This window comes from Trichoderma evansii (genome assembly GCF_050947405.1).
Source record: "Trichoderma evansii strain SZMC 28006 chromosome Unknown GGI43scaffold_3, whole genome shotgun sequence".
NCBI lineage: Eukaryota > Fungi > Ascomycota > Sordariomycetes > Hypocreales > Hypocreaceae > Trichoderma > Trichoderma evansii.
The window spans coordinates 144,843-162,967 of record NW_028145203.1 but is presented as its reverse complement, the minus strand read 5'-3'; the positions used below and the strand labels follow the sequence as shown (position 1 = coordinate 162,967).

At 42.8% G+C, this 18,125-nt stretch overlaps 7 protein-coding genes across 7 annotated transcripts; 2 read left to right on the top strand and 5 right to left on the bottom strand.

Moving 5' to 3' along the window:
* Window positions 1-347: 347 nt before the first annotated feature.
* GGI43DRAFT_234133 (WD40 repeat domain-containing protein) lies at window positions 348-4,231 on the bottom strand. The gene is made up of 4 exons (XM_083200569.1): window positions 3,804-4,231; window positions 2,839-3,669; window positions 2,708-2,788; window positions 348-2,659 (listed from the first exon to the last, which is right to left on the bottom strand). Exons 1-4 carry the CDS (start codon window positions 3,858-3,860, stop codon window positions 599-601), a joined length of 3,030 nt encoding a protein of 1,009 aa, XP_083063764.1. The 5' UTR covers window positions 3,861-4,231; the 3' UTR covers window positions 348-598.
* GGI43DRAFT_234140 (NACHT domain-containing protein) lies at window positions 3,596-4,763 on the bottom strand. Its single transcript, XM_083200570.1, has 2 exons — window positions 3,804-4,763; window positions 3,596-3,662 (listed from the first exon to the last, which is right to left on the bottom strand). The coding sequence occupies exon 1, from the start codon at window positions 4,476-4,478 to the stop codon at window positions 3,864-3,866; it is 615 nt and encodes a 204-aa protein (XP_083063763.1). The 5' UTR covers window positions 4,479-4,763; the 3' UTR covers window positions 3,596-3,662; window positions 3,804-3,863.
* On the bottom strand, window positions 4,764-6,491 carry GGI43DRAFT_234127 (glycoside hydrolase family 5 protein). Its single transcript, XM_083200568.1, has one exon. It carries the CDS (start codon window positions 6,306-6,308, stop codon window positions 5,049-5,051), a length of 1,260 nt encoding a protein of 419 aa, XP_083063762.1. The 5' UTR covers window positions 6,309-6,491; the 3' UTR covers window positions 4,764-5,048.
* A 2,304-nt stretch (window positions 6,492-8,795) lies between these two features.
* On the top strand, window positions 8,796-10,525 carry GGI43DRAFT_395251 (NADH:flavin oxidoreductase/NADH oxidase). The gene is made up of 2 exons (XM_083204852.1): window positions 8,796-9,255; window positions 9,339-10,525. Exons 1-2 carry the CDS (start codon window positions 8,893-8,895, stop codon window positions 10,350-10,352), a joined length of 1,377 nt encoding a protein of 458 aa, XP_083063761.1. The 5' UTR covers window positions 8,796-8,892; the 3' UTR covers window positions 10,353-10,525.
* On the bottom strand, window positions 10,491-12,847 carry GGI43DRAFT_395250 (uncharacterized protein). Its single transcript, XM_083204851.1, has 6 exons — window positions 12,758-12,847; window positions 12,052-12,694; window positions 11,545-12,000; window positions 11,136-11,488; window positions 10,905-11,057; window positions 10,491-10,834 (listed from the first exon to the last, which is right to left on the bottom strand). The coding sequence occupies exons 2-6, from the start codon at window positions 12,524-12,526 to the stop codon at window positions 10,652-10,654; spliced, it is 1,620 nt and encodes a 539-aa protein (XP_083063760.1). The 5' UTR covers window positions 12,527-12,694; window positions 12,758-12,847; the 3' UTR covers window positions 10,491-10,651.
* Window positions 12,848-14,121: 1,274 nt separating this feature from the next.
* Window positions 14,122-15,002, bottom strand: GGI43DRAFT_395241 (uncharacterized protein). Its single transcript, XM_083204850.1, has 2 exons — window positions 14,529-15,002; window positions 14,122-14,461 (listed from the first exon to the last, which is right to left on the bottom strand). The coding sequence occupies exons 1-2, from the start codon at window positions 14,709-14,711 to the stop codon at window positions 14,378-14,380; spliced, it is 267 nt and encodes an 88-aa protein (XP_083063759.1). The 5' UTR covers window positions 14,712-15,002; the 3' UTR covers window positions 14,122-14,377.
* Window positions 15,003-15,985: 983 nt separating this feature from the next.
* Window positions 15,986-17,927, top strand: GGI43DRAFT_431026 (kinase-like protein; the record flags this gene model as incomplete). Its single annotated transcript, XM_083209362.1, has 3 exons — window positions 15,986-16,719; window positions 16,789-17,562; window positions 17,679-17,927. The coding sequence occupies exons 1-3, from the start codon at window positions 16,102-16,104 to the stop codon at window positions 17,925-17,927; spliced, it is 1,641 nt and encodes a 546-aa protein (XP_083063758.1). The 5' UTR covers window positions 15,986-16,101.
* Window positions 17,928-18,125: the final 198 nt, after the last annotated feature.

The following is an 18,125-nucleotide window of genomic DNA, read 5'->3' as shown; positions in this document are numbered from 1 at the left end:
GAATTTAATATTAAAAACTTTTATGAAAAGTTTATTAGGATCATTCATCTATATGTTCAATATTGACATGTGTTGATACTAACAGGCTCTTTAATTCGCATTTATAATAAAAAGTCCGACAAGAGCAGGATAAGTCAAATGATGAGTAGGCTGATGATGTCGCCTAAATTCGTATCATCCGAAATGCCTATAGCATTGCCTGTTGACGAAAATTAGATGAATTACTCGTTTAAATTTACCGAAGAATACTTTAGAATTTAAATTATACCCTTTTTCTCCCCCTTTCACGTTATGGTTTCCCAAAGTTGTTTCCCAAAGCCCAGCCCCCCCCCCCCCCCTCTCTTCTTTTTAATTGTATGGCTGATCCAATAAATCTGCTAATACAAGAATCATAACACGGAGTATGGTCCTGTTCTCGGCATTCTAATTATCACTATTCTTCCACAATAAGAGCCTAGAGCAATACCTGCGTCCATCGATGGTAGCTCGGAAGACATAGAAGTCGACAGGGGCCATAAAATGGGATTTTCAGACCGGTATTCTGGCGGAAGCCATAGTATTCCATGACCATTCCAGGTGATCCAGCATTTATCAGAGCTTAGCGCGTAGCCTGAATACTTTTCATTTTTAGAATTATTAGCAATAAGCTGGTCTGAAGACTGATCTTGGAGCCAATTTGTATCTGAGATATAGATTGTGACACCGCTGTAGATTGATGTTCCATGTCTAATTCGATAGGTCCAATTTCGGTATGCAGGCATGAGGCCATAAAGTCGAATGATATAGTGTGTATTTCTGTATCAGTCTCGATCATTCGCAATTCTGCTCCTGTTTTTGTGTCCCACAACTTTATAGTTCTGTCCTTTGACCCTGAGGCGAGATAGCGACCATCTGGTGAGAAAACAATGGAACTAATCCAATCGTTATGGCCTTTGAGGGCTTGTCGCTTTTTTCCCGTTCTTATATCCCAAATCCTTATGGTCCTATCTGAAGAATCTGTAGAATTATGGGCGTCAGATGTTCCTGACGCAAGATAGCGACCATCAGCCGAGAAGTTGAGCAAGCTAGGTGTATCTTTATGGCCTTTAAGTATTTGTTGTTTTCTCCCTGCTATTATATCCCAGATAATTATCATATTATCATCAGAACTTGAGGCAAGACAGCTTTTCGTGGAAAAAACCACTGAACTAATACCTTTATCATGTCCCCATAACGTACGTTTCTTTTTCCATGTCTTTGTATCCCATATTTTAATAGTCGTATCCCATGATCCTGATGCAAGATACCGACCATCCGCTGAGAAAGTAACCGTATTAGCGTTACCACAGTCGCCCTCAAGTGTTTGCCGCTCGCTACCTGTTGACGTATCCCATATCCGAATAATCTCATCACTACACGCTGATGCAAGATAGCTACCATCTGTTGAGAGAGCAATCTGTACCCTAATACAATGGCCCTCAAATGTTTGCCGTTCTTTGCGTCCTGTTGTTTCCCAGATATTGATGCTGCCATTATCTAGCCCTGAGGCAATGTAGTCGCTATTTACTGAAAAGGCAATTGAGTGAACAAAAGTTCGATCTTGAAGAGTTTGTTGCTCTTTGCCTGTAGTCAGATCCCAAATTTGGATAATTGAGTCAATTTTGGAGGCAAGATATCGGCCGTTTGCTGAGAAAGTAATTACAGAAAATAAGGTTGGTAGGGCGAAACCTTCTTCATCATCTTCATCTTCTACGTCGAATGTAAATGTATGGCGCCTCATTCCTGTTATTACATCCCAGATGATTATAGTCCCATCCTCTGAGCCTGAAGCGAGATAATTGCCATCTGCGGAGAAAGCAACTGAGGTAACGTCATAGCTGGGGCCCTTAAGTGTTTGGCGCTCGCAACCTGTAATATGCCATATCTTTATAATGCCATCCCCTGACCCTGAGGCGAGATAGTGGCCATCTGGTGAGAAAGTAATAGAACTAACCCAATCGCTATGGCCTGTGAGGATTTGCGTTTCTTTGCCTGTTGCTATATGCAAAATCTTTATAGTTGTATCAGTTGATCCTAAAGTAATATAGCGCCCATCTGCTGAAGAGGCCGATGATAATATTCTATCATAGTTGATCTTGACAGTTCGCTGCTCTTTACCTGTCGCTGCATCCCAGATCTTTATGGCATTGCCTACCACCGACGCGAGATAATGACCATCGGATAATAGAAAAATGGTATGATCGGTATGAACTTGTTCGTCGTCCCAGTTTATGGTACATCGCTCTTTCCCTGTGGTTGCATCCCAGATCTTAATAGTCCTATCCCATGAGCGCGAAGCAAGATAGCCCAATTTTGAAAAAACAACAGAGCTGACTGGACAGTTATGGCCATCAAGTGTTTGCAAACAAGAGCTCCAATCACAGTCTGCAGCAGGTTTTACTTTCAGCCATTTAGGTTCTTCTATCTTAAATAATTTGCGTATTAAGCTATTTGATGGACTGAATATAAGCGCTGATGCATATGACTGGAGCGGGTTACTAGTAATCACTGAGCTGCTCTGCTGGAAAAATCGCCGTGAATCCTGAATAAGTTCCAAAAACTGAAAGTATGGTAATTCGCAGTTTTGTGATTTTTGGTCTGATAATTGATGGTCTGGTGATTGGCGTTTTGGCGAATTTCGCTTTATTGGTCAGATTTGTTGCTAATTGTTCTTATTATAAGTACTCACTCTTCGTTTTCCTTCCTTAAAGGTGCGAAAAACCTCCGCATTTAGAGTTATTTCTATAGGTAGGTTGTGTATTGAATTGTCCTTTTTAAATTAGCTTCGCTGCACTTAGTTATAAGTCTCTTTTTACTTACTCGCAATAAGTTGTCTAACCTTATTATTGCAATAAGCCCGTCTTCTACACATCCTGTGAGGCTTAAAGCTTCGAGCCAGTGTAGGAAATGATTTCGAAGAAACAGAAGGGCAACTTGAAACTCTCTATCATATTTTTCATGCCGAAGATGACCATTGCTAAGAAGCATGTCGCAAAAATGGTTGGCCCAATGTGCACAGGAATAATTTAAAGATGCTAAAGGGTCAGGATTTGGTCGTTTAATTTGATGAATCGGAAGGCCAAGAGGATCTATGTTGTAAATATTCCGCTGTAATGTAACAGACATGGCTTTAAGCGATTGTCCTGAGATAATATTATGGATGTCCATAGATATTATTGGGAAAATAGTAGGTTCAGATGCAGTTAAATAATCTTTAGCTGACTGGTGTATAATATAAACTTGCCCATCTCTTACAGTAAGAAATGAGCCGCAAAGCGCTATCACGCTAGAAATAAATTCGCCAGTTGCGGGATTATCGCCATCGCGCCTAAGAAGGCAGCCTAGTTCAACCAATGTAACAGGCCGATACACAAGTAATACGATTCCAAGAATCTGAAAGCAGCATTCTTTGTCGTCAGTGCCCTGTAGATGGTGTATTTGCTCTATCATCCTTAGATACACTGAATCAAGTCCAACTGGAAACTCGTTCAGCCTTTTAAGGATATCAAGAGACACTGTATTTGATAAGTTCTGACAGACTAAGGATACCCAAAGGAAGGTATTGTTGGATTTCGCGCATAGCTCGTGAAAAAGGATATTCTTTATTTCATCAGAAATCCTTTTTCTATGCGTCAGCCGTTCGACTTGATACTTGATATATACGTTAACAGCTGTAGTAATCGACTTTTCATTAAGTTCTAGGCATAGCCTTATTTGCTGATTTGTAGAAGAGCATAGATTTTCTTCGATGTCTGGCCAATTACGACTTGATACTATTCACTTACTTGGGGGGATAGAGCACACTTCGTATTAATGAAATCAAGGAGGTTCTGTAAATCCATTACTCATTCATCGAGTGCATCAATAATAATAAAACTCCGCTTCAGTCTTATATCGTTGAGCATATCTAAGAAAATCTCAGATAATACAACCCAGGCATTTATGTCGTCGAAATAAGGTTTCTTTCCGTCGCTGTATTTATTTGGTATGTGGGAGATAAGCTCTGGCCGCTCGTCTATAGCTAAATAGATCAAGCCCCGAAGCACAGCGGTCGCACTATTAATGCGCGAGTCGGTGGCTTGGCAGAAGAAGTAGGAGACTAATGTCTCAGCATTGCGTTGCTCCCACAACTTATTTATAATTCCACAAAGCAACATAGTCTTGCCCTTGCCGGGATTGCCCTTAATCCAGAGCAGAGGGCGGTCTTCATTATCGCGCCACTGCTGAAAGTCTTTATGTTCGAAGATCCAGTTGTATGACTCCTCCAGTAAACCACCCTTTGTACTCTCTATGCGAATTTTATCATGGCGGGGGTCCGTTATGCGCAAATCCGATAAGCAATTCGCCTTTTCGCCTTCTTGGCCGCGGGGCCAGTGGTTATGAACAACATCACCCTGGTAGATTCTAGCGTTATCGCCAAAGAGATTATTGTTAATCTCGCGCCGCTGCAGCGGTTCCATTGGAAGAAAAAAAGACCAGAATAAGATTTGTGATTGGTTTAATAATATGCTCTGACTATGAGAAAAACCATTGTAGTGACAAGGGGTCAATATCTGGGATAAAGGAAAAGGACAGCACAGCTCCCTCAGATCATGTGCGGCTCTGCGGGGTAATCCTGTTGGCAACGTTTCTCGCAAATCAATGCACTCTCATGTATAGTCGAACAGATTGAGAGCCAAGCAAATCCATCTACCACCTCATTGACCCTAATGTTCTTACTGACCAGAGGCCCAGAAGTAAATGTATTACTCAAATCCGACACTGTTAGTTTAATCGGCGCCAACATACGCGAGAAAACTACATGAGATGCTACCAAATTACTCAAGTTGCTCTGGTAGCGTTTCGTAGTTTTGTAGAGACTTCAATGTTCTTTGATAACCCCAGATAAAGACAGAAGCAACATGGAAAGACTAGAAGGATCTCAATGCACGTATGTGGGTATTTGGTAGATGCAAATATATGTACATATACGTACATGAACGAAATTAATATGCTAAAACGACTATATGTTTGCTATATACAAGATTGTATCAACGAGCAAGGCACTGCTGCACCAAAGGTTGATCAGTCCAGCTGCCGTCTGCATTCTGGATCGGCGTCTCTGCCAATGGGTAGCCAGGATCAAATGAACCCGCAGCCCAGCCAACATATCCCATGTAGACATCGGCGTTCTGGTTAAGATACTGGATCTGCTGGCAAAGATACTCCTCACATGATGAAGTGTTGCCACCACCGGTCTCAGTTAAAATAGCCTGGCGCTTATTCGAGCGAAGCCAGGTAGCTAGTGGCGCGAATGCGGCATCGATGTTGTTTGTGACACATGTTGTGCTTGTACCAGAGTTATCCGAGTCCAAGTACTTGTGCACGTCGAAAATCAGGTTGGTCGTTGAGCCATCAGGATTGGTGATGGCACTTAAAGCTGCTGCACCACCATCAGAGATGATGCTTCCAGCAGATTGCCAGTCAGTACCTGGCAGTGAGATGTACTGTGAGGTAGCGCCCGCAGTGCGGATTGCAGTAACAACAAGCTGTACGGTGGCCGCCCAGGTGGTGATGTTGACATCGTGTGGCTCATTCATGACGCCAAACCAAATCCTCGGCTGGGAGGCATATTTGGTAGCCAATTGGGTCCAGACGCTAACGAATTGGGCGTTTGTAGGACCGCCCTGGCCAATGATTCCGGTATTCCAGCGAGCATAGTTGTGAATATCAACGATGCAGTATGCACCTGTAGCCAGACATCCTTGGACAAGTTGATCGTAATAGCCTATATTGGTAGGGTTAAGGGTGCCTCCAAGAGTACCATTAACTAAATATTGCCAACCGACAGGTAGACGGAAGATATTCATTCCGTCGTCTTTAACGAAATGCTGCATCTGCCCAACGCCATCTGGATAGTTATTTGCGCCATCGTAATTCTTCAGTGGCGGGTAAGCACCGTCCAAGTTGCAAGTTCCGTCAGTAGAACAACTAAAGTCGAACCCAGCAATGTTGATACCGGCAAACTGGGTGCCTGAGCCAACTGGCGGCGGAGGCGCACTTGTTGACGTGATTATGGCTGATTTTGATGTCGATGTAGCTCTGACGGTGGTGCTGGTGACCATGCCGGTAGCAGGGACACATTGAGCATAGTAAGGATTCAGCGTTGAGCAGGCCGATCCAGCAACACAATTTGTTGGGCCTCCATAGCCTTGACCTCCACACTGCCCCCAGGTGGTCTGCTGCTGTGCCAGGACACCACTCACTCCAGCACAGGCTGCAAGTAGCAATGCAGCCTTGTTGTTAATCATGGTGACTCTGGAGGCAAGGATAATATGAGCAGCTAATAGTTCTTGGTATAGTATATGACTTCAGAGAATGAAAGGAACAAATGCCTACCCCAAGCCAAAAGATATCGCAGTAGCACCATCGTGGCTGCAAAATATCGGACTGTGAGGTTACTTTATACCCACAACATGTGTGTGATATACACATGTTTAGCCTATTACTCTTCAAATACACATGAAAAGAGAACTCTGAGAACTTAAATCCCTCAACTAAATAGCCATATGAAGTTATAGTGCCAAGAGGAAGGGCCGAAGTATTTCGCTATCTCTATTCTTATGAAGTATCAATTACAATGCTCTTCGCAATATAGACCATTCTCAACGAACCTACGCGATGCTACAATTACTACGCGCGTTTACAATGACCTCTTTGTTTGAATATTTAAATTTTAATGGCCTTTTCCTAGCTTTTTATAAATTTTACCCCAAGGATGCGAACAACAAGCTCATCCCCATACATTGTTGCATGCATAAATGCAAGGGCGAGATTAGAGATTTGGCATGTAGCAGGGTTTAATTATGCCTGAATTCAACTTATTCAGCCATTGAGCCTCGGACAGGGGCTGCCCATGTTACATCGCCCCTGAGGCCGCGCGTGTAATATTGCCAAAACTAAATTACCTTTTTGCGGAAGTTAGAGAAGTTCCAAAGAGAAATGGCAAAAAAGAGTCACTTTACGTTAATTAACCCTGCCACTATAGACGGTCGGCAAAAGTGTTGATGCGACTCTACACTACCCTTGAGATCCAAATGGGGACTAGCTACCTAAGAAATTGTTAATTCAGCCAAATTGGATATATAACTGGTTAATGCTGTTTTCTTATCTTCTCTCACTTCAGTATGTACTCTTAGTATGCAGCTCAAACTCGACCAAAAACTAAATATGAATAAGCAGCCAACAAAAGTGCCTAATTATCGGTTGTATATCCCCAAAGAAACGCTCTCTATGAGTAACTTGCTTATCAATCTATTCCTCCAGAAAAATGCAGATAGATTAAGTAGAGGCTATTGAACGAAAGCCATGCTAAATTTTTATAAGCCAGCTGACGAATTCGACCAGACACTGCTCAAGTTACTCAGATTATGTAAAGCCTCGCTGGATAAGTTAAGCGTCTTGGTCAATATCGTTATGGTAATACGTCCTTGAAACAAGTATACGCTGTAGTTAGAAGAGATAGAAAAAGACCAGTTGACAATTAAACAGAAGAATACCAATCCTGCTGGTAGCCAAGATAAAAATGTTTCCTTTGATAGCAGCTGTTTCAAGTGAATCGTAAAGCCGCCGTGATCGATGTTATTTAGAAGCCCTGGCTAGATATACAACCACAAACATTCAAGGAATCCATAGAGTCCCTTCTTCAAAAAGCTCACAGGCATTTTACCAGCGCTAATATTGCCTTCAACCTCGAAGCACTACTTCACAAACAGCTTTATATTAACGCAGTCGATGCCATAGATGACTATAGTAACCTTGAGCTGTCGCCCCAATGTAGGATCTTGAGATATGAGAGGGTACAAGTACCACCCACCTATTCTAGTTGCCAAATTCTGGTTCACGAACGAGTCTTTAGTTTCTGTCGTATATGACTTACCCGAATCGAAATAAATATCGAATTGTATACATGTAATCGTTGCTTTATAAGTCATTAAAGTTGTCTCATTTTCGTATTACAGAACTGCTAGTTTTTTAGCAGGCGTGCCAATTGAGTTATCTATTGTCACTATGAACCACGATTGGCTCGGCAGCCCTGTAACACCTAGCGTTGGATAGGATTGTTACTAGCTGAAATAACAACATTTCTTAGGAAGACAGGTTGCTAGTTGCCACAACGCGTTGAAGGTAGCCTACTCTAAATAAACTTGAGCATCTTATTTAAGCCGATACAGATGGATATAGAGAAGGAAATTAATGGGCTATGATATTGGAACCCGCGAAGATATTGCCGTGCTTATCTGCGGCCTGGGCGCCATGGGATAGGTAGCCTATCATTTGAACGGCAGGCTTGGCTGCTAAGCTGGATTAGATTAGGGTGGCACGCGTGAAGCTCTGGAGATTTACCTTTCTTACTAGCTTGAAGCTGCATATGTGGTAATGATGTGTTCATGATGTGTTTCAATTAAATTTTCGAACTTGTTTGAAGAGAAAATACACAATGGAATGGGTCGAATGCAACTTGCTCTTGTAGAGAGCGTCGACTTTTCGATCAAAGAGGCTGTCCCTTTTATTCAATTTACAAATTAGTATAATATTTCCGACTCAATATTTCGTAGCTTATAATAGAAGCTTCGAGCGAAGGAATAAGGGCAAAGCTCAAAGTTTAGATGATAATCGGCGCCACGTCCGAAGCTGCCGATGTGTTTTGCGAATGCGAATGCCGCACAACATTTTTGGGCAATATTATGCTTCAACCATATTCTTATAGTGTCATGCATAAAAATTACCACAAATTCGTTATGAGTATCTTGTTTCATCTTCTTCCTTTGCACTCAACCATACCAAAACTGCTCTACTTGATCTTCAGTTGAGTCTACATCGTGTTATGTAAATATGGCGGCCTATCTCACACAGCGCATTGCACACCCGCACATCTGCCATCCTCATCACGGAATCACCGTTTCGCGTGCTGGAACACCAGCGCCTGAGAAGCAAGCCAAATGTGCAGGACCCATCCCCAATGTTGCTGCCAAAGGCGTTTCCTTCTACACGCCTGAGCAGGTTCCTGTGCCCGGCAGTGCTGTTGAGCCTCAGCCATCCGGTAGACCTGTCCCTAAGCTGTTTACTCCCTTGAAGATACGTGATATTGAGCTACCGAATCGCATTTGGGTGAGCCCCATGTGCCAATACAGTGCACATGAAGGGTTTCATACACCTTGGCACATCACTCACTATGGCGGCATGGCTCAACGTGGTGTAAGTGTCTCGCATTCTGGCTATATTTAACCTCTCATCCATCCCATAACAGAGATGTGGATAAATACTGATGCATATAGCAGCCTGGACTTATGATGATTGAGGCTACTGCCGTGCAAGCCAATGGCCGCATCACGCCCGAAGATTCAGGCATATGGCTTGATGCGCACGTTGATACTCTGCAGAAACATGTAGAGTTTGCACACAGTCAGAATGCTCTTATTGGCATCCAATTAGCCCATGCCGGACGCAAGGCCTCCACTGTTGCACCTTGGCTCAGCTCCGGCGCAACAGCAACCGAAGAAGTTGATGGCTGGCCAGACAATGTAGTTGGGCCTAGCAATGAGCCTTTCAATGAGCATTACCCAAAACCACGCGCCATGACCCTCGCTGAGATTGTTCGCTTCAAGCATGACTTCCTCTCTGGTGTTCGCCGTGCCCTTCGCGCCGGCTTCGATGTCATTGAGCTGCATTTTGCGCATGGTTATCTTGTTTCCAGCTTTCTATCCCCAGCTATTAACAAGCGAACGGACCAGTACGGTGGAAGCTTTGAAAATCGTGCTCGCCTAGCACTTGAACTAGTCGAAGCCACGCGGATGATTATACCGAAGGGAATGCCTTTGTTTGTGCGCATCAGTGCTACTGACTGGCTTGATACAAACCCCGAGTGGAGAGGTGGACCAAGCTGGACTATTGATGAAAGTGTTAAACTAGCCAAACTCTTTGCTGAACGCGGAGTTGATGTGCTGGATGTATCAAGCGGCGGTAATCATGCGCAGCAGAAGGTCATCGGCGGGCCTGGCTACCAAGCACCATTTGCCAAGAAGATAAAAGCCGCAGTACAGTCCTCAATGCTGGTCAGCTCTGTGGGAAGTATTAAGACAGGAGATGTAGCGCAGAAGCTTATAAATGGTGGCGAAGATCCCGAAGATACTCCCCTGGACTTGATTGCCGCTGGTCGCATGTTCCAAAAGAATCCGGGGTTAGTATGGGCGTGGGCAGATGACTTGCAAGTGTCTATAACTACTGCGCACCAGATAGGATGGGGCTTTGGAGGACGAGCATCCAGGAAGTCGACCAAGTTGACAGTTCCCTAATTATGTCAATGGTTACATTCAATTGACTCAGTTCGGTTGGGCTTGTTGGTAGAATAAAATGGTAGAGAAATGTCTAGTTTTTGTGTGAAAGACTGAAAAGTCAATTTCTGATCTAAGAGATCACTTGGTCTTATGTGGTGTGCAAAAAAGTTATATTAGCTACCTAGCTGTTCAGCTCCTGATTTGTTTCGATGGTCGTTAAAGGAAAGCTATTTCGTAGGTTGTCATAAATGTCATAAAAATCTCTACTTAGAGATTGTTCTATCATACTGGTGATTTGACATCATCACAGTTAATTGTTAAACGAGATGTAGTTTGGCCCTGACCCTATTACTTCTGCCAATTGTGCAGGCTAGAAATACTCCTATCGTTATTAGAGTAAAAGCAACTGCCACAAGCGCAAATATCCAGACGTCAGGTGATACTGTTGTTGCGTTGCCACTCTGTCCACTCCATTGGAAGAAACCCATGGAAAAGAATGTCTACATGTCGGTTATCAGTAACTGTGGGAGATACAAAATGGCTATCGAAGACGTATACTGGGCAACGTACACAAACGAATGTTGCTGGTAAATAGATCATTCCGAGAACCGCAATAGATTTCATGAGACTTCCATCTCGTTGAGCCGTCTCTGCTACTGCCAGACTACTTCTAGATATGTTTTCATTGAGCCTTGCATCTTTTCGGCCGATGTTATTGAGGTCCTGCAGCGGCGAATATTAGCGATCAATGAAAGAACATACAGAGAGACAAGGCGGGTATAGGACTGGGGAAATATTGACCAGCTGCATTGCAAGTGACATTCCAGCCATAATATGATCGCACTCTCTTATAAAATTATCGTATTCGTCAATCAAATCGCGCAGTCTTTCCCCAATTCGTTTACCGCATTCTATCAGTGCATCTCGCTTTCTGCTCCAAGCCGTTGTCTTTATATGCTCTCTACCAAAGTTTGTATCTTCAAGCTCCTGTATGTGGTCAAGCATCTTGAGCAATTGTGTTTTCCAATTTGCCAAGCCGTTCTTGAGATGGCTAATTTTAATCCAGAGCATTGCGCAAGATTCATCTTCTTCAGTGGCAAAAAAGTCACTTTCATTCTGTATTGTATCAGATCCAACTGAGCTATTGAGAGTTGCTGATATCCTAGAGTTAGACGACCACTTTGTAAACGTGTGCAAAATATTCTCTTACATGATTTTGATAGAGTCTTTCCAGAGAGGAAACTACCAACTCTTCCCTTCATATCAGCAAGACGCGAGTTAGTCCTGGGTGGTGAAAAGTCTTTTTCTATCGACTGCTGGGATTCTCGATGAATCTGATGTAATCCGTAAATTGCATCGCTGCTCGATTCAATATCGAAAATTCTTTGCACAAATTGCGTATTACTTTCGCGTACAAGTTTAACATGTCTCTCTCGCTCAAATTCTGCAAATATGGTAGGCAGCATCATTGGATGAAAGACTTCTCCATCAAAATTACGCAATTTGTTAGTAATAATGGCAGAATCTGTTAGTTGATGCCCATGAATATTCCGCTCCATTAAATTGCAGCCGAACCAGATTGCATTAGTTGTCAACGTATCCGGAATAAACGTTACGGATAACGCCATGTCATCCTCCCAGCTTTCAGCTGTTCTGCATGTGTATACTATTACTGAGTGAGCAAATTTTACTTGCTTGGTGAATTAAGAGGGCGTACCTATTGCCTCAGTATTACACGTCTCGCTCTCCAGAACACGCGTTGTCCTTGAAAATGTACAGCTTGTGTTTCTATTAATTGCTCGTATAATTGACTTGTGCAATTTCAAGCCTCTCATTATTTTCATGAATGTCTCTTTCGAAAATGGCATCTTGGACAACGAGGATGTTTTCCCGCTCATAATCAAATTAATATTACTGGAAATTTCCGTACTTCGGCTGACAGAATTATTCTTGTCGCCCTTCTCATTTGGAAATACGGCTGACACGCCGTCAAACCGCTGCAGCCATTGCTCCCACTCGTGTTCACTCGTTAGGAGCAAAGGCTGAAAGTATTGTTCTCCAGCGATATACAAATCGGCATCACAACCCTCTTCATCTTGTACAATGCTGAATACTTCACTTGGTCCCTCGGAAAATTTAAGCAGAGCCCTGTCATTTGCATCAGGCTCCGGACTGCGGCAAAGCCAAGACATCTGTAGTAAGTGCGGTGGTTCTTGACAGGGTATAGGTCGCGTTCATACAGCCAAATATGCTCTTAGAATTCGAAATTGGTGGAAGATCAAGAGGATTGCTACATAGAGCCTAAGGCTTGAGGTGGTCTTCTTACGATCTGCAATATATAAACCATCAGTGTGGCGGGGCTTTCATGATCCCGATGTCATGCATTAGCTTTTATCAATAGTTTCGGGTAGAATTTGTCATACTTATGCTCGAATTGGCCACTGAAAAGGCTGTGATACCTGTGTTCCCGCTTCATACTCGGGATAGTGGCAAGGCAAAATAAGGGACGTTCTATCCTATTATATAGGGACTAATCATATACTGTTGAATTGTAACCCTTTTCTAACTGGTTCATGCATTTTATGTGGCTCTGTATGTTCATTTTATCGCTACATTTCGGAAAGGCTTCCTTTCTGTGGAAGAGCCGTCTTCAAGGTGCTTCCAGTAGCTCCCAGTTGTTGGCCATGTTATCGGAACTTGGGGTGGTGTGTATCCTTCCCACCCCTGCCTCAGCTCCACAGGGGCAGCTACCAAGCCCTCCAAGGCGCGTGCCATCGACATGGCCAATTATAGCATGCCACTTCCAACTTTTTTTCTCTAGCACCCACTACCTAGGTACATGTAGATAAGCCAAGCACGCCCAAGTGAAACGAGCCTGCGGCTGAGGCCGCACTTGTGGAAACGCATAGAAAGGCAACTTTCACTTGACACGTAGCATGGCCTGCATCCGGTGAGAGGTTTTAGGTGTTAGGCCTCTGCGATTGATCAAATGTCATTCTCAAAATTCAAGAGGCTACTTTGGTTGCTGAGGGTCAGATGTATGTCGGGTAGAAAGTGGTCAGCCCAACCATTTGATGCAACGCAAATAAATTATAGGTGCCACATAAGCTCCCTTAGGATGCACAAGTAACATCTGCGGATGCCCGAGGGAAGAAACAAGTGGTCGCCTGAAAGAGTCATGGAGTGTCTCAATATACTCTAGCCTACAACTTATTGCCTCATCTTCTGCCTACGCCTTCTGCCTCGCCTCGCTGCCTCACCCTGCCTTGCGTTTCGGAAAAAGATGTCAGCAAAAGAGATGTCGACACAAGTCATTGCCATTGACTATGGCTCCAAAGATAGGCTGCAGGAAATCCTGGAATGCATACTGGGACAAGAGAATTTCAAGCTCATACGGGTATGGCTCTCCTTATTCTTGCACTTGCAAGCATCATTGGTCTAATATACACTCGCAGCGCATCTCGAATCAATGGCAAATTAAGCTAGTAAGACGATTGACCGACGTATGATACATACCCGAGATTCTCACCATAGGGAACGTAATATTATGCTGACTGCAGATGACAAAAAGGAAGAAATTGATCAGGTTAGGGCACGTATGGTGAATCAATATCTTCCAACTGTGTGAGGGCGGTGGGCCAAGGTACATTTCATAGGGGTATTATGCCCAATAGAGCAGTCTTCTTTAGCCTATCTACATATAACCGATCGATGCTGTACATAAGGTATCCGCTATTACATTAGTGCAACCATTTTACACACAAATAGACCTGATATTATCTGTAATCTTGAAATATGGAAATGAATTTGATAAATTCTTTTGACTAATTCATAATTAGGTTTTGCGCCCATCAGTCTCATTGAAAATCAGTACAGTAAGCCTCCCTATAATCTTTCCAGTCGCGAGCAGTACGTCTAAAAACAAGGTGTAGGCTGTCAGATTAAGTACAAATATGGCAGGTGACAGCAATTGATGGAATTTTTGCAGCTTATATGATTAATCGATAGCGAATCAGCGGGTAGGTAATATAGTAGCATTGGTTTCAGTAGCCGTAGGAATAGCATGTGCTGATTTCTTCATCGGTAAGTTTACCTGGCGCTCTAATACGATATTCATTAGAGCGCATCTTTATATAGTTAGAACACATATCAAGTAATCACGGGAATTTATCTTGTAGAATAACTTCAACTTACTTCGACGACATACTGATTTGGCCATTTCTCTTTCAGGGTAGCTTCCAGCCGTCGAGGAACGATATATCCTCCGGGGATACATTGAGGCTCATTTTGTCTCCATTCCTCAGAACATTTGCTCCTGCGTCGGCGTTGATATGGAAGTCTGGACATAAGTCTATCGAAACTGAACGGTGATGCCATATTGCAATTGAGTTTCGAAATTCAGGATTCGCAAGATATCCGAATGTAGGCTGTATGCGAAGAGGCGAGAGATTGAGGAATTCTAAAGAGATTTATATAATGCGCATATAAGATTGTTGTTATATGTATCCTTGCGATTCAGCCTGACTGTAGTAAGGCGTTTTACCTTAGCGATAAGGGATTTGGAGAGGGATGTGGGTTTGACTCGGGCAAGCGGGCGAGAAAAAGTAGGGTCCGCAAACTGAAAATGCATACATACACAAATTAAAAATACTAACACCATTTGATCAATTAAATAGTGGATACTGGTCTCACTGCGGTGTACGAAGGTGAGAATTGTGTGCTAATCCCCCCTTTTCCTTCACACCCCCTTGTCGGGTGCTGCTATTCTCTTTGGTTACAAATACGCGCGCCGATGGAGGCGTAGGCGTGGCAAAATAACACTCGCCTTCAAGTGTCTTTGGTCTAGACATTCAAAATATGTGGCAAGAAATGAAAGGTTATTGATTCACATCATGTAGGCGACGCGCCGTAAATTTGCTTTGCCCATAGCGTACAGCATGTCTCTGCTGTATTGTGTAACTGACCACCACATGCAGTCATATGCAACGACATATAAACTAGGCGACGCGAAAAATCACCGAAAGTACACCGAGACCCCCATCTTATTGGGCATTTCTGGGTGCAGGGAGGCAAAGAGGCGTCTGTCTTGGGTTGTCACCGAAGATGACTTTAGCAAGAATAAAGTGCACCTTCGTCACGCAAGGGGTTTTCCCAGTAGGGTAGATGAGTATCATCTTTTCGAACTGCTTTGAAAAATATTGAAGTTTTGTCACTAGGAGAATAAATTAGTACCTTATCAATCGAGTCCAAATTCCAATGGGAGAGAAGATGATAGCAAAGCATCAACGTTTACTAAATTAATCAGAAGATTGAGTAAGGTGAAAAGTGTCCTTTTGCTAGAGAGGGAGAGACACACACACACATAGAGAGAGAGAGAGAGGAAATATTGTGAGGCTGTTGGTTGTTATATCATCTGGTGGTGGGATAATATCGAGACAGCCTTGTCAAAACAACGTCGTCAGAACACCACCTTCGAGATGAGGCATCCAACCCTTGCTTTGTCAGGTACGAGTAAGAGCCGCATTTAACAATTTTTGTACGTGTAAGAGCCGCCTTATATATGATATATATATGAATATTAGTTATAAAAATAAGCATAAAAAGGACTTGTTTTCTGTCTATTTTTCCATTCGACTGAAATCCAAATAGCCGCTGATCGTACCGGCCCATTAGGCATTTTATCCATTCTCACTCTAAATCTGCCTCACGACAGAGGATATTATATGTTCCTCTATCTTTTGCTACAAAATATTATCGTTGTCTCAAAATGTCTCAACAACCACCACTAAAAAAAGTTTTAAGGGAAGCTTTGGTAAATTATGCACACGACGACCAGAAGCGCTTCATACCATGTCGACAGCTGGAAACAATATGCGACACGGACGCGATAGCAAAAGAATTGAAAAAATTATTCCCTGAGAATGATATCAATTCTTTGGAAACACGCGCATCATTGATATATAATGGGCAAATTCAAAACGGATCTATTATCTCGAAAAAGTGTTTCAAGATATTCGCCATTCTTGTCCTCATGGGCAAAGCGCGATTCATTGACTATTTTCAGAGGCAATCTTTATGCGATGACGACCTCCCCTTTTTCTGCACCTCAAATTTTAGACAGATGTGGCCACATAAGAAGGAACAAAAAGATCACCCAAAATTTCCTAACGAAGTTGACGATGAATTTATAGAAGACTTCGTCAGATGGCAATGGTCAGTTCTTGTACCATCTTTCGAGGCTCCTCAAACGGAATCTATACGGTGCAACTTCTATACATTTGATGAAAAGATAATATTACCCATCATACACATCTCAGACTATAAACATCAGGGTGGTTTTGGATTAGTGGAAAAGGTACAGTTGCACGAGGAACATAATGGGTTTGTAAGTTTGATTATATGCTTCTGATCCAAAAGTGTTTTGAACCCCAATCACTCTAATCAATTACCATAGAAACACTCACACTTTGCCCTAAAAACCATTCATTCCATGATGCCGTTTGATATGAAAGATGCAATGTTTCAGCAAGAGCTAAACGCGTTTCAACAAGCTAAGCCAGGCAGTAATCTTATAGATGTCTGTGCTGCTTTCAAAAAGGGAGAAAATTATCACTTTCTATTCCCATGGGCAAATGGAGGCACTCTGAATCACTTATGGAATAAACGTCCGCAAGACATTATCGCAAAGAAGCAGGTTGAATGGCCAGAATTTAGCCGCTGGATTTGTATGCAATGTTACGGCATTTTTCGAGATCTATTAGCCATCCATGAACCGCATGGTACATCTCAAACAAGTGGAAAGACCGACAAGGAAGAGCTTTACGGTATACACAGCGATATCAAGCCAGACAATATCCTGTACTATACTGAAGACGGTTTGCCACTGGGATTGCTCAAAGTCTCAGACCTCGGCCTTATGAAGTTCCACAGACTCATCTCTCGAACAGTGCAATCAAAATCTATGGGTGCTGCCTACCAAACATATAGAGCGCCGGAACACGATATGAATATGATACGATCTAGAAAAATCGATATATGGGCATTCGGCTGTCTCTTTGCCGAGCTTCTAACATGGGCCATTGTCGGCCAAGGTGGAATTGACCATTTCAAAACGCAACGAATAAATGAAGATATAGAGCACCTTGTTAAGGGCAAAGGTGAATGGTCTGAAGATAACTTCTTCAGAATGGATGCTGGGCAGCCAATTCGGAAAGATTCCGTTGCCAAGGTATGTGCAACGTAGACACAGAGGGATCGTGCTACGCAAGCCCTCTATCGCCCCCTCATCTATATTTCTAATAAGAAACAATGAAAGAGGAAAGGCTGACTTTTACTTATTTGAAGTGGTTCGCGGAGTTGACTAAAGGCATGGGCGCAAATACTTTCTACCCGCAATTCCTAAATTTCATTCAAAAGTCGATGCTGAATCCCGATAGAAAGGCTCGGGTGGAATGTAAAGACGTTGAACGTTTCTTGGGAAAATGCCTGAAAAATCATGCCGACAGTTCATATTGGGCATTTAAAGGAATAGTGACAGATCAGTACAACTGCACTCCGCGCACGACAGGTATGAGCTCCTGGTCGCAAACATAGAATTCCCTTCGACTTTTCATTTCATGAATTTTTGTTTTTGTATTCGAATTTTGTGTTGGTACATTACACTACTTGATTATATCATATACTAAGCGGAATACCAGGAACCAAGGGTCAAGGCGCTTATATCTAGGTGGTATTACTTCTACTTCTCCTCTTATTTCTATTACACTTTTATTATTTCTACTACTTCTATTA